Below are 13,772 nucleotides of genomic sequence, written 5' to 3' on the forward strand. Positions count from 1 at the left end.
ACACACACACACACACACACACACACACACACACACACACACACACACACACACACACACACACAGGATTTGTTGCAGTAAGGATAATCTCTCTATTTTTGTAAATGTTAAAATGCTCCTTTAATTTGTCATCTTTTACCAACTCTTTGTTTCACACTTCGATTGGATTCRGAGGCTAAACAGTTGATAAAGAGGAGGAGGAAAGGAGAATGATTTCAGGCAGGATTCAGACCAGCTTGTGTATTTTTATTTCTTTATTTTGTCTTTTGATTTTTGCAAACCTGTGCTCTTGCGTGCATGTGTACAATTGTGTGAATGTGCGTTTTTCTCTGCTTGCATAAGTGCCACTTTCATTCATCGCAGCACCGTCACGACTCATTTTTCTTGTGTGAGTCATCACATTTCAGTGGAAGTCTATTAACTGCAGGTTCTGATATTTRGGCGAGTGCATGAGAGTTTGGGAAGCAGGCAAAATGTTGTCTTTGCAGAATTTACAACCCTCTGTTTGGACTTTAATTCCCTATCTGAAACACCTTCACAACCACGATTTTCTGCTCTCAATTTTTACCTCTGATAGTTTTTTTCTTTACGTGTTTTGCTTTTTCTACATTCAGGGTGCTTTCTTGCAGTTGAAGTATTTCATTGAATCTCAAATAACAATTTTTTTTATTTTTTATGTATCCATACTCTGAAAGCTGAGACAAGTTCTTGCCAACAGGATCAATAAATCCTGTTCTAGTAGTTGTTCACTGATTCTGTGTACACACAGTGGCAGGTCCACAGAGAGCTGCACAGTAACTGTTTCAACCTCTCTATCATCTAACGTGACGTGGGTTAACTGCACAGAACACACTGTTTACCTGCAGATTACATCAGACTTTTATATTACCAAATGGAAATTGTGTCATAAGTAGAAAATTTAAAGATTCCATTTAAGCAAATAGGGGCAACTTGTCAAATTTATGAAATGTGTTGAGGTAAGAACACAAACAGGCACTAAAAGAGATTTTTATTATTTATCCAAATCCTATTTTACTCTTAAAATGCTAAACACAGTGTAGACTGGGCTATCATGTGTAGTATGTCATTTATTTATAATCTTTAGTTATAACTGTGTTTGGTTTTCTTGGAAACATCTAGGCTTTGCTTACTCTAAAGTATTTTAACACATTCCTAAAAYAATCTTCAGTCATGTTCTTCCAGTTACTCAGGAATCTCAAAYAAGTCATATGGTACGCTTTTGGTTAAAGGAGACATACAGTATAATGCTTTTAAATCCTTTTTCCAATATAAATCATTCAATTGGGGTCTATTAAAAGTGGAACTGCAATGCTTTGGTCTGAATTCCTCCTTCTTGTAACTCCACAAGCCCGTCTTTCAGGTGTGTCTCAGATCAACTCGTTTTGAGGCTGTCYGTTTAAAGACAAATGAAGCRTTTCACCCCCCAGTTTCCAGTTAGCTTCGTTCTTGGTCRAGCTGTCACGGCCAAACGTTGGTGACTGAGCAGATCCAATGGTTTTAAACTTCAACAAAGTCCACGCCTCCAGCAAGAAATCCTTTCTCGATAACCAAGAGTCCAAACTCTCTGTACAAAGGCTAAGAGGCTAGACAAATATGACCCAAAAAGAATATAAAGGTAYCTTCACAACACCGGGAGACTAAATTCAATTTTCTGCAYGGCTAGACATACTGCTAAGTACGGTACATAACAAAATGTATGGCTGGACTCTCCCTTAGAGATAGGGTGAGAAGCTCGGTCATCCGGGAGGGACTCAGAGTAGAGCCGCTGCTCCTCCACGTCGAGAGGAGCCAGTTGAGGTGGCTTGGGCATCTGGTAAGGATGCCTCCTGGACGCCTCCCTGGTGAGGTATTCCGGGCACGTCCCACCGGGAGGAGGCCCCGAGGAAGACCCAGGACACGCTGGAGGGACTATGTCTCTCGGCTGGCCTGGGAACGCCTTGGAGTTCCCCCGGAGGAGCTGGAAGAAGTGGCTGGGGAAAGGGAGGTCTGGGCCTCCCTTCTGAAGCTGCTGCCCCCGCGACCCGACCCCGGATAGGCGGAAGAAAATGGATGGATGGATGGATGGATGATGGCACATCATCAGTGAAGACACTTGTTRAGTCTTGGAATTGGATTTGCTTGTTCAAAGTAAATAAACAAGCCAGGAAATTAATTTTCAAAAGCTGGAGGATAAGTCCCTTCTTACCTGCCCCACATACRTAGGATTTATACAGACTTTTCTACTTGTGACCTTACTTACAGCCGCTCTTGTTCCTTAAATAGCATTTTGTTGTTTGTTGTCAAACTTAAGGCTTTTCTTTAAGGATTTCCTCTTTCCTCAATTTTTTATAGTTGTCAATCTTCACCTACTTGTTGTTTTAGAATCTTAAAATTGCAAAAGTGTGAAAGTAATTATTTTATATCTAGTTTCATTTACTGCTGTCACTCCATGTGGGAACACAGTGTTTCTTGGAACCCCTGTTTTCATAAATGGTGTGAGTTAAAACGTATAAATCCCCACAATGCACCAAGCTTGCAGAAGCTTCCAGTTCTTCACCCAGCAGCTCCCTCATGTCTCACCAGGTCCTGAGATAAGTCGTTCTCYGCCCTTATCTTAGTTCACGATCACCTTAATGGCTCTGAATCCTCAACACAGGCTGACAAACATATCCTTGAGTAAGGCAAAATGATAGCATGATATAATCTGGTTCTATCAAATACTGAGAAACCAAAATCTGGACTGCTTTTCTATGGAATGCAGCCACAGATACTGAAGCCCAATGATGCTTATCTCTTCAAGTTTATATCAGTCAAATTAATAGTACCAATGTTATCGATCCTGCAGTGCAGCTTAGGAGACCAGAGGCAGCAGTTGGTTCATGTTTCAGTGTTTATGTTGGCTAATTACCATGAATGTAATCTTGATTCTTTTGAAGAGTTTTGATCTGTTTAAAGGAAGTTGTTATTGACTTGTAGTTAATACCAGAGTCACCAAGAAGACCATTGGTAATACCCCATGGCATAACGGATTGAAACCTTACTTCATCCAAAAGAATGTATCTTCTCCATATGTTCACTGTGAAGGACCTACACATGTGCCTCTTTGAGGAGGAGGACATTAAAGGTCTCCTGTCTAGCTGTGGGCTGATATCTCACTTTTATCATCTCATCATTTCATCTTCCCCATCTTGCTCCACTCGATCCCATAATTCTTTTCCTTTACTTGATCAATGTTACGGTCCCAGGGTCTAGGATACCCAGGACGCACAACATGTAAAGTCCGGACACAAAGGTGTTTGTAAAAAGAACACAAGTTTTATTGTTTGGACAAAACAAAGGAAGCCCCACTTCAAAACAAAAAAAGAGGGAGGAAACCCGAACCAGCCAGCAGTTGACCGTCTGATCCGGGCAACCTCCCCTTGCCCTCCAGTCCAGGGTCTCACCCTACAACCAAAAACCAGGAAAAGAAGGGTTGGCAACTCCCAGGCCAAAACCAGGTATCTACAAGGAGGAAAAAAGTGGAGCGGCGGYGAGGCTGGAGCGCAGGACCAACAAGCAAACTTCTCCCCTCAGGCCGCACGCTCAGCTGTCAGGTGGAGCTCATTTCCTTTTATTATCCTCCCAGCCAATCAGCTGAAAGGAGAGGACATCAGACAATTAGACAGGYAAAAATGACACAGGGACACGTCACAATCAAAAAAAAAAATTGTAATTTCCTACAACAGTTGTTTCTATTTTATGGTCTCAATGCCAAAACATTGTGTGGCATGACTTTATTTGTTTCCTCACTAAATCAAACCATTTAAAGACCATTCTTGAATGGTGATTCCATGATGTTTGCTAGACAATCTGTATTAGAGAAACAGAAATCAAAGACTTTAATAGTAAATTCATTGTTTRGTTGAATTTGAGTGAGGATGCAGTGCTGTGGTCCAGCTTTGGCATCTCCTCACCTGAACCCTCTGCTGGGCATTGGTGTTTGGTTGCTATGGTAACTTTTAACTTGTGGCGTTTTGCAGAGAGAGCTGGAGAATCGCGCGCGTGTGTGTGCGTGTGTGTGTGTGTGTGTGTGTGTGTGTGTGTGAGAGAGAGAAGTGGGAGGGGATGCTGCTGTACGTATAGTTTTCACAGTTGAGTTCTGGAGAGGCATGGTCTTAAGGCTTTAATAATGCATGAAGTTGTTCTSCGATATGTGAACATGAATAATTTTACAAGCGGAGTCGACCTGCTGCTGCTTTCTTCTCCCTGTGCACACCCCCCCACACATACACACAACCCAGGACTCAATACTTCTTGTTTTTCTCTCCTATTTAGACCCCCACATGATTTTACCTTTCTTCAAAAATCTGAATCCCTTCCCAGAAGTACGTCGTCGTCATCTTCACTGCTGAATAATGTGAGGCTCAGTGGGTTTGAGTTTCCCCTCTGTGCCCCCCCTCCCACCACCACCACACACACACACATCTCTGTGCCCCCCTTTTTAACTCCATCCCCACGTTTTGTGTGTCTTTCCTTTGCCTCCCACCTTTGTGCGCACTGCCGAGGGAGACTCTTGGAGTTTTGATGAGGAAGTGAGCCGTCTGCACTCCAGGCAAAGCAGAAAATGAAAGCTTGTGAAGTCTGTCACTTTTTTTAACTTCTTTATCTGTGACCATCTCTGAGCTSCTCCGTCTTAAACTGGGTTCATTTTGACACGATCGCAGCTCTTACGCTCGTTATACAACCTCTCGAGTGTTTCTCTGCGATACTTCATGTGCATTAGCAGATGTTGCACCGAGTCCCATTCAATTGTAAAGCCGAAGCTATTTGTCCATTTCAAGAAAACAACAAATTGAGCCATTTAACCWGCAACTAGATCCAATTGACGGCCGTGCGAGCTGCTCTGGGAAGCTCTATTTAAGACTGTCGTGATTCGAGCTAAACACCACCATCTCCAAGGCAACCTGCTCTCAAAACAAGCTGAAATCTAAYAGGTGGGATGTTTGTTCTCCATCACCTCTCAGAGTCTGAGCACCTTTACGTTTGCTAATTACCCAGAAGTAGGAAAAAAAACAACCTAAAAAATACAGGCCTCTTGTAYGACTTTTCAGTGATAAACTAAAGAAGTGACGTGATGTTATAAAGAGTATAAATCACTTACAGGATAAAAACTCAATAATAAATCAAGGATCCATCAAAGCAAGTAAAGAGCTGCTGAGAAGTGTCAGTGCTTCATTAACAGGTAACTAGAGGGSATGCTGTTGGCAGAGCTAAATAAGAAAACAGCTAAATGTTTCTTTTTTCCTGCTTAGGTATGTAGATTTTTCCTTTTTTTTCTGAATCCTACAAAAATCATAGTTTTACTCTTTATGTATTTAATCTTTTATTAAAGTGATAACTTCATGATGCGTTCATTAGATATGTCCTTTTTTCCGTACTCAGCCTCGATCCTTTTATCTGATCTGATTTATGCCCAGTTTCTAATAAATATATTTAAAAATGCAAAGCTTTGATTTATAGWTTAGATTAATAATCCATAAACCCTGAGGCCTGCTGCTCCAGAGATGGGTTTATGTATTAATMATTCCCAAACAAAAGCTAAGTTTTGTGTTGAGTTATTATAAATTTTACATCACTCACTCATAATGTTTGCTGAGAGGAGAAAAGTCACTCTCACTTACTGTTCCCTCACCCGACGACTCGTGTTTCAACTTTAACAATCATTGCCTTAGTTCTTGTAATAAAACTCCRAAAAATCTGAAAGTTTTGTTTTTCCTTTTTAAACTGGGTGCATAAATGCAGAAAAATGACAGGAACAAAATTGCATTCTTTCTGCCTTTTTAAACAGACCCAGCGGCTTTGGAACAGTCAGTACAGCTGATTCCAACATGCATGCCCACAAGCATAAGTGTGTGTACGCACACATACACACTCATCTTTCTATACTTGTGTGAATTTTTGCATAGACTTTSAATAATTTCTACAGCCTAACTATGACCCTTTACATACCTAACCCTAACCTAAACCTACTTTATACCTTAGCCCTAAACCTATCCCCTGACCCACAAATGTTTTTTTTCCATTGTGTGGAGCAGGCAAAGGTCCACACAATGACAAAATGATCTTTACAAGCATAGTAAAATGTCCACACACCAATATAAAGACATCCACATCCACAATTTTAAATGCTCCAACTAGTTTGTTTGAGCTGGTTCTCAGCCATATTTGGATTTGGCAAATTAGCAAATCTTAGGTCATTTTGAGTCAGTTGGACAGAGTGGGCCTTAACATTTACATGGTTTTTGGAAGCCTGAGGCCTGAATTCCACAAAACGTGGATGATGGCCAGGACTTTTTCCATTTCACTCTGCTAGTCAGAGACATGAGGAATATGAGGTAGTAAAAAATGTTCTAGAAACATGAAGTGCACGATCGATCCTTCAGAGGCAGGGTTTAAACCAAATTGTTTGCAGTCCAAAGTTCAAGTCGGGCTTAACTTTKCAACTGGGTTGGCTTTAAAACGGTATTCTAAATCACAGCTGCACAAAGTGGTGAAACTTTCTTGTCATTGTAATATTAAAGTGCAGAGTATCATAATGGCAAAGGACTGCTTGGACTGCAATAAATCATAGCCTGTTRTAGTCCAAACATTCCCTTCTGCATGCCAATAATTCTTGGCTAAACAAATGGACTCTATTTGCACTTGATGCACACAGCCCATTGGCTAGCATGCTAAAGMACGTGTGTTGTGAACATCTTGATGACAGAAGAGAAAAGGACTGTAGAAAGTATGCACTCGACAGAGGTGCCTGATCAGTAGAGCAGGTGGTGCAACTACCTCATTTATTAAAAGGTGTTGCGGACCTGTGAACTGGTTCCCATACTTCTTGACCTAAAAAGATCATGGCATGCATTTGCCTCATTACATCTTTATCAGCTCATGCAAACTAAAACATTGACATTAAAAAGAATCTTTAAACMCTGCACTCCCCACTCCCCACCTTTCCGGACCTTTTGAGTTGGTTCGGTCCAACTCACTGGTAGATGTGCCAGCTCATTAGTCAGAAAGCATTCAGCTGTGTAGATGAGAGGAAAAGCTAAAGTCCATTTCCCTTTGACTGTGAATCAAACAGAATAGAGTAAAAACAAAAACCAACTTTGTTTGAGCAATGTGACTGTATTTAGGAGTTTAAGATATCCACAGATACGTAAGGCCATTTAYAGTTCTCAGGTGAGTGAGACTATGTGAGCATTTTGACATTGAAATGATGTTCAGGCTTAAATTAAATTTGACTTAATTATTTATCAAATGTCTGTAGCTGTGTCCAAATTCAGGGGCTGCATTYTTAGAAGGACCTGGGTCATTTGTTGATGGCAAAGTTTGGAAGAAAGTGGCTGCGAATATGGATAGTCTAGACTTCAGCTTTATTCCCGTCCATACCCCGGTGTATGGTAGCCTGGTTAAAACCAGACCCTTGTCCTTCACTTTGCTTCGGACGGAGGTTTTGGACTTGCTGCTATTGAGAAACGATTCTTGCTGGAGGCGTGGCCTCTGTTGAAGTGTGTGTGTGTGTGTGTGTGTGTGTGTGTATGTGTATGTGTATGTGTATGTGTGTGTGTCGCTGTGAAGGAGGCTAAGCTAAGAAGCGAATCGGAAATTGCGTGTGCTGTAAACAACCCTACTGAGAGGAGAAAAGTACCGAGCTGAATGAAACGACTGTAAATGAGAGCTGCTGCTTTGTCAGACAAATTTATTTTAATTTGGAAGCCTTATCAACACAGACTAGCAGACATTGCGCAGAAAATTGACATCGTTCAAAGCTCCTCCTTCTGTTTGCTGATTGGCCCAGGTAAAATAAACTACAAGCAGACACTGCGCAGAAAATTGACTTTCTGTTCTCTGATTGGCCCGGCTAAAAATCTGCCAGCGAAATCCWTSTCWATGGGAGAARTCCCAGAYGGAGCAGAGAAGGGAAACTAGAACTGAGCAGAACTGCGTAGGAAGGCAAGGGCCAGGCTAGGTGTATGGTGCTAAACAGAAGCAATGAAAATCGAAAATAATCAAAATTTGCAATATATTAATAATATTAATACAATAAATTGACTGAATTGTCTTATAGGCAATTCAARAAGAACTAAGGGACCTGCCATATGAGATTGTTCACAATAATTTTTGATGAGTAATTAAAATTGTACTCCTTTCWCTCGCTTTGTCCGTCATTAGAAACAAAAAAAATCTGCATGCATTGCATCTTGGGATAGGGGGAACTGTTAAGGATACATTGGACCCATCCCTCAAATCGAGGGAAAAGGAGGATGCATTTGTGGGYCGCAATTGGAGGAGCCTTCGAATTTGGAYGGTCTTCGGCACGGCTCAGTGACATAATCAGTTGACTAATTCGGACTTTGAAGGATGCAGCCCCTGAATTTAAACACAGCCTTAATATTGGATTTTTTCCCTCCCCTTCTATCTTTCAAGAGTCATTATCCTGCAGGGCCCCTCAGTCATGCAGATTTGACAAAATAAAATGAGGTCAAAATAGACTGAACAGTTGAAAAAGTTACTCTTCTACTCAAACGTTAAGAAATCTTTATGGAAACTTTTCATATTTTATACTTTGAAGACCTAAATCATTATGTTTGAGTTTATGTTGAAAGGGTTTGAGTTTTCTTCCCTCATTTCCCACAAATACTCTTCCTCTGATAAGCACATGGTCTTTACGGTCCCATAATGCTATGTTCTTTTAACTTTTGYAGAGATTCACCAGAATAAAAATGTATAAATGCAAACCCTGTAACAAAGCACTGTTAGAGCAAAACRATTCATAATAGGTGACAGAAATATTAAACAGTAGATGAGCTAATGGGTATATGCTGACTCTGAAACTTGTCGGTATGTGAAAATGAGGCTGTTTTTGAATTTGCTTTAGCTCAACAATCCTTTAGCATTCATTTGATGGATCTTTTTTTCCCCTCTCCTTGTCTCTCTCTGTTTTTTCAGCGTTTTATCCAGTACYTGGCCTCCAGAAACACACTGTTTAACCTGAACAACTTCTTGGATAAGGGAGCCCTGCAAGGTAAAACATGCTTGCTTGAAGTGTGCAGAAGCCCTGCTGGGATTACAGTTTTTGCTGTGTAGTTTGTTTTTAAAGATCCAGATACGATAATATATGCTTTGAAAGACATTATACTGAGTACCAGAAGGGTTTAGATAATTAAAATGAAGTATTTATGAATCAAGATTACAAATGAAACTAATGTAGTCCATTTGTTACAGTTTTATACAACAGAATTATTTCCTTCCCTTATGAATGTTTTCTCTCAATCCCTCTTTCAGGTTACGACATGTCCACTTTCATCAGACGATACAGTCGCTACCTGAATGAGAAGGCCATGTCCTACAGACTGGTGGCGGTGGATTTCACCAAGATGAAGCGAGGGTAGGGGTTGTCACCCACAAACATAACATCATACACACAGGTCCCACTCCTTAATGCTACAAGTCGCAGTGTTGACCTTTTAGGACCGTTTTATTTGACTTTTAAGTCCAGAGGGTATTATGTGTTTTCCAGGCACAAAGTTCAATTCTATACCACAATCAAGTAGCAATGTTTTCTTCAATTGTTGTGAAAATGCTCCATATGCCATAAATAAATTTGACTTTACATCATAGTTTATCCAAACACCTTGAAATTGGTCTCTGTCGCTTTAAGAACCTCCTACCATTTCAGAAACTCCCACTCCAGCACATCTTCACAATAATGCTCCGTGGCACGGGTGCTCTGTGGGGCGGGAGCTCAGCTGCTGATTGAGCTTCAGGGAGGAGCTTTGTACCATCAAACGGTTAGGCAGCTCCACTTGGCTACCACAGGAGATTCAAGTTTTTCTTAAGCATGCACAAATGAGTCAAAGCAACACTCTGGTTATGTTTTTGATATAAACTCAAACAATTCACTTTTGCATAGTACCCTCATAAAGTCCTCTTGTATCAGCTAAATGCTGCTACATGTTACTGATTTCCAAAATAATTTTCCAGACTGTGCTTGTTAAACAAGCTGCCATTAGTCATTCAGGTTTTTAAAAATGTCTACAGACGGTACAGCTGGTGGCAAGTGCCAGGATCAAATCTTGAATCCAACTTTGTTCATTATTAAATTATTGATTTGTTAGCTTAATGATGTTTGTGCTGCCAAATCTCTGGGGCAGCTTTGTTTCAGGCGCAGTCCTTATTTAAAATAATATTATTCTAGGTAATACACCAGCAAGGAGCCTTAGTTTAAATGTAAATGTGGGCGTTTGCTTCAGGGAGGTTGTGTTCGTTTGATCATTTCAATTTAGTCATATGCTGAAGTATTCACTCTCATTGCTATTCTTGTAGTTTTGTTGCTTTACAATGTAGAATTTAAAAAGACCTTTGGAGGTTTTATTTTTAATTTATACAATTCTAGTTTTGAAGGTAATTTTTTTTTTTATTATAACAAGAAATGATACAAAAGAAAACCCGAGCATGCATATCCTTCCCTCAAAAATCAATACTGTGACGAGCTGCTTTTTATCACTTTCAACTGGTATTTCTGACCATTATTAATGAAAAAAATTACTCTTTTTACAGCCTTTTCAAGTTGAAATGGTGCTGCTTGTTTCCAATACTATTTAAACCAAAGATTCTCAGAAGATTGGATTGAGGTCTTGGCTTTGGATCATCCCAGAACTTTTCTGATCCTCCCTAAACCAATGTAGTGTTGTTTCAGGAGTGAGTTTAGGGTCATTGTTCTCTGCCCCAGTTTCAAATCTTTTAGAAGACTCAAACATCCATCTTTCCATCAACTGTGACCAGTTTTCAAAAATCTGCCTCTAAAAAAACATTCCCACACGTGATGCTGCCACTGCCATGCTTCRCTGTAGGGATGGTGTCCTCAGCATGACTAGGTGTTAGATTTGAACCAGATTTGGTGTCCTTGATGGCCAAAAAATTATTTTCTGATCTCTGACCATCTTTTTCCACATTTTTTGGGAATTTCCAATATGCCTTTTGACAAATTCTAAATATCTTGTACAACACCAGTTCCTGGCTACTCTGCTTTGGAGCCCAGCTTTGTACAGCTAATAACGATCCTATAGACAGATCAGACAGGCAGGGAGTTGGGAGCCCCAGCTAAAACAAACAAAAGATGTAAAATCCTTAAACCAGCCAGCAGTTGACTGTCTGAATAAAGCCGCTGCCCTAACCCTACAAAGCAAGAGTCCCAAACTCATTTTGACCAAGGACCACATGAGCATTATGGTTTCTTAGTGTTGAAAACCAAAAACCTGGAAAGCAGGACTGCTGTTATCTGCCAAACTCTGCTAACAATCATAAACTAACAAAATGTAACTTTGCAAAAGATAAAGGAATGAGTGGGAGTGAGGCTGGAGATGGAGAACGTAAACAAAAATCATCAGACTTACCTCTCTGCCCCACTCAGCTCTTTCAAATCAAAATCTTATTCTATGTAGATAATAATGTTCAAACTCTGAATATTTTTACAGGTTGCATGATAACAAGAAGGTGATTAAAACTTTTGCAAACCACCAGAGGAAAGTTGTTAAATGTCTAAATCTTTAGGCTGATCATACTGGGCATAATATTGTTCTTTATATGAAAAATGCATTTTCAGTCACTTATTTTTACAAACCTTTCCCCTCAAGCTTTAAATTTTAAGCATCACTGAGCAAGTTTCAGAACACGGGTTAAAAAATGTGTTTGTGTTTCCTGTCCATGTCAGTGTTGACGGTGTGATGCGTACCATGAACACAGAGAAGTTGATCAAGACGCTGCCCATCATCCAGAACCAGCTGGACGCTCTGCTGGATTTTCAGGTACGTGTTTTCTCACACTTGTCAGTGACGAGGTCCATTCACTTTCCAATCAAAATGCAAATGGCGGTAACAAGACGACGTCTGCTAGGTTTTGAGCCCTCTGTTTGCTCAGGGAGCAGAGGAAGGCTAGAACGATGGCAGATATAACATTTCTGTGTGTGTACGGAGGGAAGACAGGATCGGGTGGGGATTTGCTGAAATTGGTGGGTGTATTGTGGTTTGTGCCAGCGAGCTTCAAAGACTGATCAAAATGGATGATGACTAAAGTTTCTCATTTGAATGCACACTGTGTGTGTGTGTGTGTGTCGAGTCTGTTTGTGGGTGTTGTTTTGCTCAACCTATGTTTAGCTTTAATGCCAATAGGGAACACTGACATTATCTGGAAAAGCAGATTTTTGTGGATGTTTGTGGATTTCGTTTTATAAAAAGCTTTGGTAAGATGTGATGATGTCATCTTTATATTCCTTGCTTCCTGTCTCCAGGCCAATCCCAATGAGCTAACCAACGGAGTGATCAACTCAGCCTTCATGCTGCTCTTCAAAGACTCTATAAGGCTCTTTGCTGCTTACAATGAAGGAGTCATCAACCTGTTGGGTAGTGTATACAGTATATATACTGTACTTTGACATTAGGTGGAGAAAATTACATTGTCAACCAAATATGCAATACAGGTTGTGATTCATCACTATTGTTGGATTATTTATACACATTTATGAGTAACATATACACCAATGTGTCTAAATGAAGTAATAACTAAATGCCCTCACTTATAATTGTTCATGAAGCCAAAGATTATACAAGTCTGGTCTGAACAAGAGCGAAAAGAGTAAAGCCCAATTTACACTGCGTCCGCTCCGACCATCGCAGTAAAAACACACCGGTTATAGTAAACCAGAACATTTTCAATGCATCCGCAGGTTGCACGGCGATCCACCAAMATTAGATTCAGTCCTGTTTTTGCCAGTCCTCGCCACACCAATGCACAAGCACAACACCCGTATTTTCAAAAATAATTTACCAAAGATGGAGTTCTTCCTTTACCGGAACACCTAGTAAACATTGTTTACCCAGTATACTTTGCTACGTTATTAATATGGTACCATCTGTATTACGATATATGTTTTTAAAATGAATAAAAACTATACGGCCTGCAGTATTTTTACAGTATAAATAAGTATTTACCAATTAACGTCTAATGTTACATTTAGTCAGGGTTCCCTTGTAACTGAGAGATGGAACAAAGACATGTGAAACAGTGACATGTTTTGTAAATACTGCTATGAGTCCCAACTAGGTGCTACTTCCACAGACAAATTAGCTCAACTTGAACAAGTAGAATGGCTTTACTGGCAAAAACAACTTGGGAAAACAATTGCAGTTGGTGTGTTCARTACTCCACTCCCTCACTTCCGACGTCCCATCATGTTTAGGCGGTGTAGTTGCAAAGGGTCAAATTCTAACTGCTCCTTTTATTCTTTTATAATAAACCTTTATTCATCTCTGATTTGACTGTCCTCTGCTCTCTTTTGTCTCCTCAGAAAAGTACTTTGACATGAAGAAAAACCAGTGTAAAGATGCGTTGGACATCTACAAGAAGTTTCTTTACAGGATGACCAAGCTGTCGGAGTTCCTCAAAGTGGCTGAGGTACATTCACGCTCGTTCACCGCGAATAAATCTGAACCTGGATGATTTAAAATTTATTGTTTAAGTCACTTTCCTGTCTCAGATCCCATACTTCCATGGTGCACAAGGAGTGCAAATGCAGATGTACTTACGCAGAACTTTAAAATGTTCATTTATCACGTGAAAATTACAGTTTTGCTCACTCAGCTTTGTTGAGACAAGCATCCCTGGCTCCCCCCCCGCCCCACATTTGCTGCACAGAAACTCTCACACACACACACACACACACACACACACACACACACACACAC

General features: G+C 40.3%; 1 protein-coding gene across 1 annotated transcript in view; it reads left to right on the top strand.

Annotated features, from left to right (window-relative positions):
• The window catches only part of LOC106527194 (phosphatidylinositol-binding clathrin assembly protein), a 108,035-nt gene that overhangs the window by 65,534 nt on the left and 28,729 nt on the right, over nt 1-13,772 (top strand). Inside the window, exons 3-7 of the mRNA XM_014021997.1 lie at nt 8,980-9,055; nt 9,316-9,418; nt 11,744-11,837; nt 12,320-12,431; nt 13,376-13,482. Of these exons, the coding sequence (XP_013877451.1) occupies nt 8,980-9,055; nt 9,316-9,418; nt 11,744-11,837; nt 12,320-12,431; nt 13,376-13,482 (492 nt within the window). The remainder of the gene's footprint in view (nt 1-8,979; nt 9,056-9,315; nt 9,419-11,743; nt 11,838-12,319; nt 12,432-13,375; nt 13,483-13,772) is intronic.

The sequence above is a fragment of the Austrofundulus limnaeus genome, unplaced genomic scaffold (assembly GCF_001266775.1).
Source record: "Austrofundulus limnaeus strain Quisiro unplaced genomic scaffold, Austrofundulus_limnaeus-1.0 Scaffold314, whole genome shotgun sequence".
Lineage (NCBI taxonomy): Eukaryota > Metazoa > Chordata > Actinopteri > Cyprinodontiformes > Rivulidae > Austrofundulus > Austrofundulus limnaeus.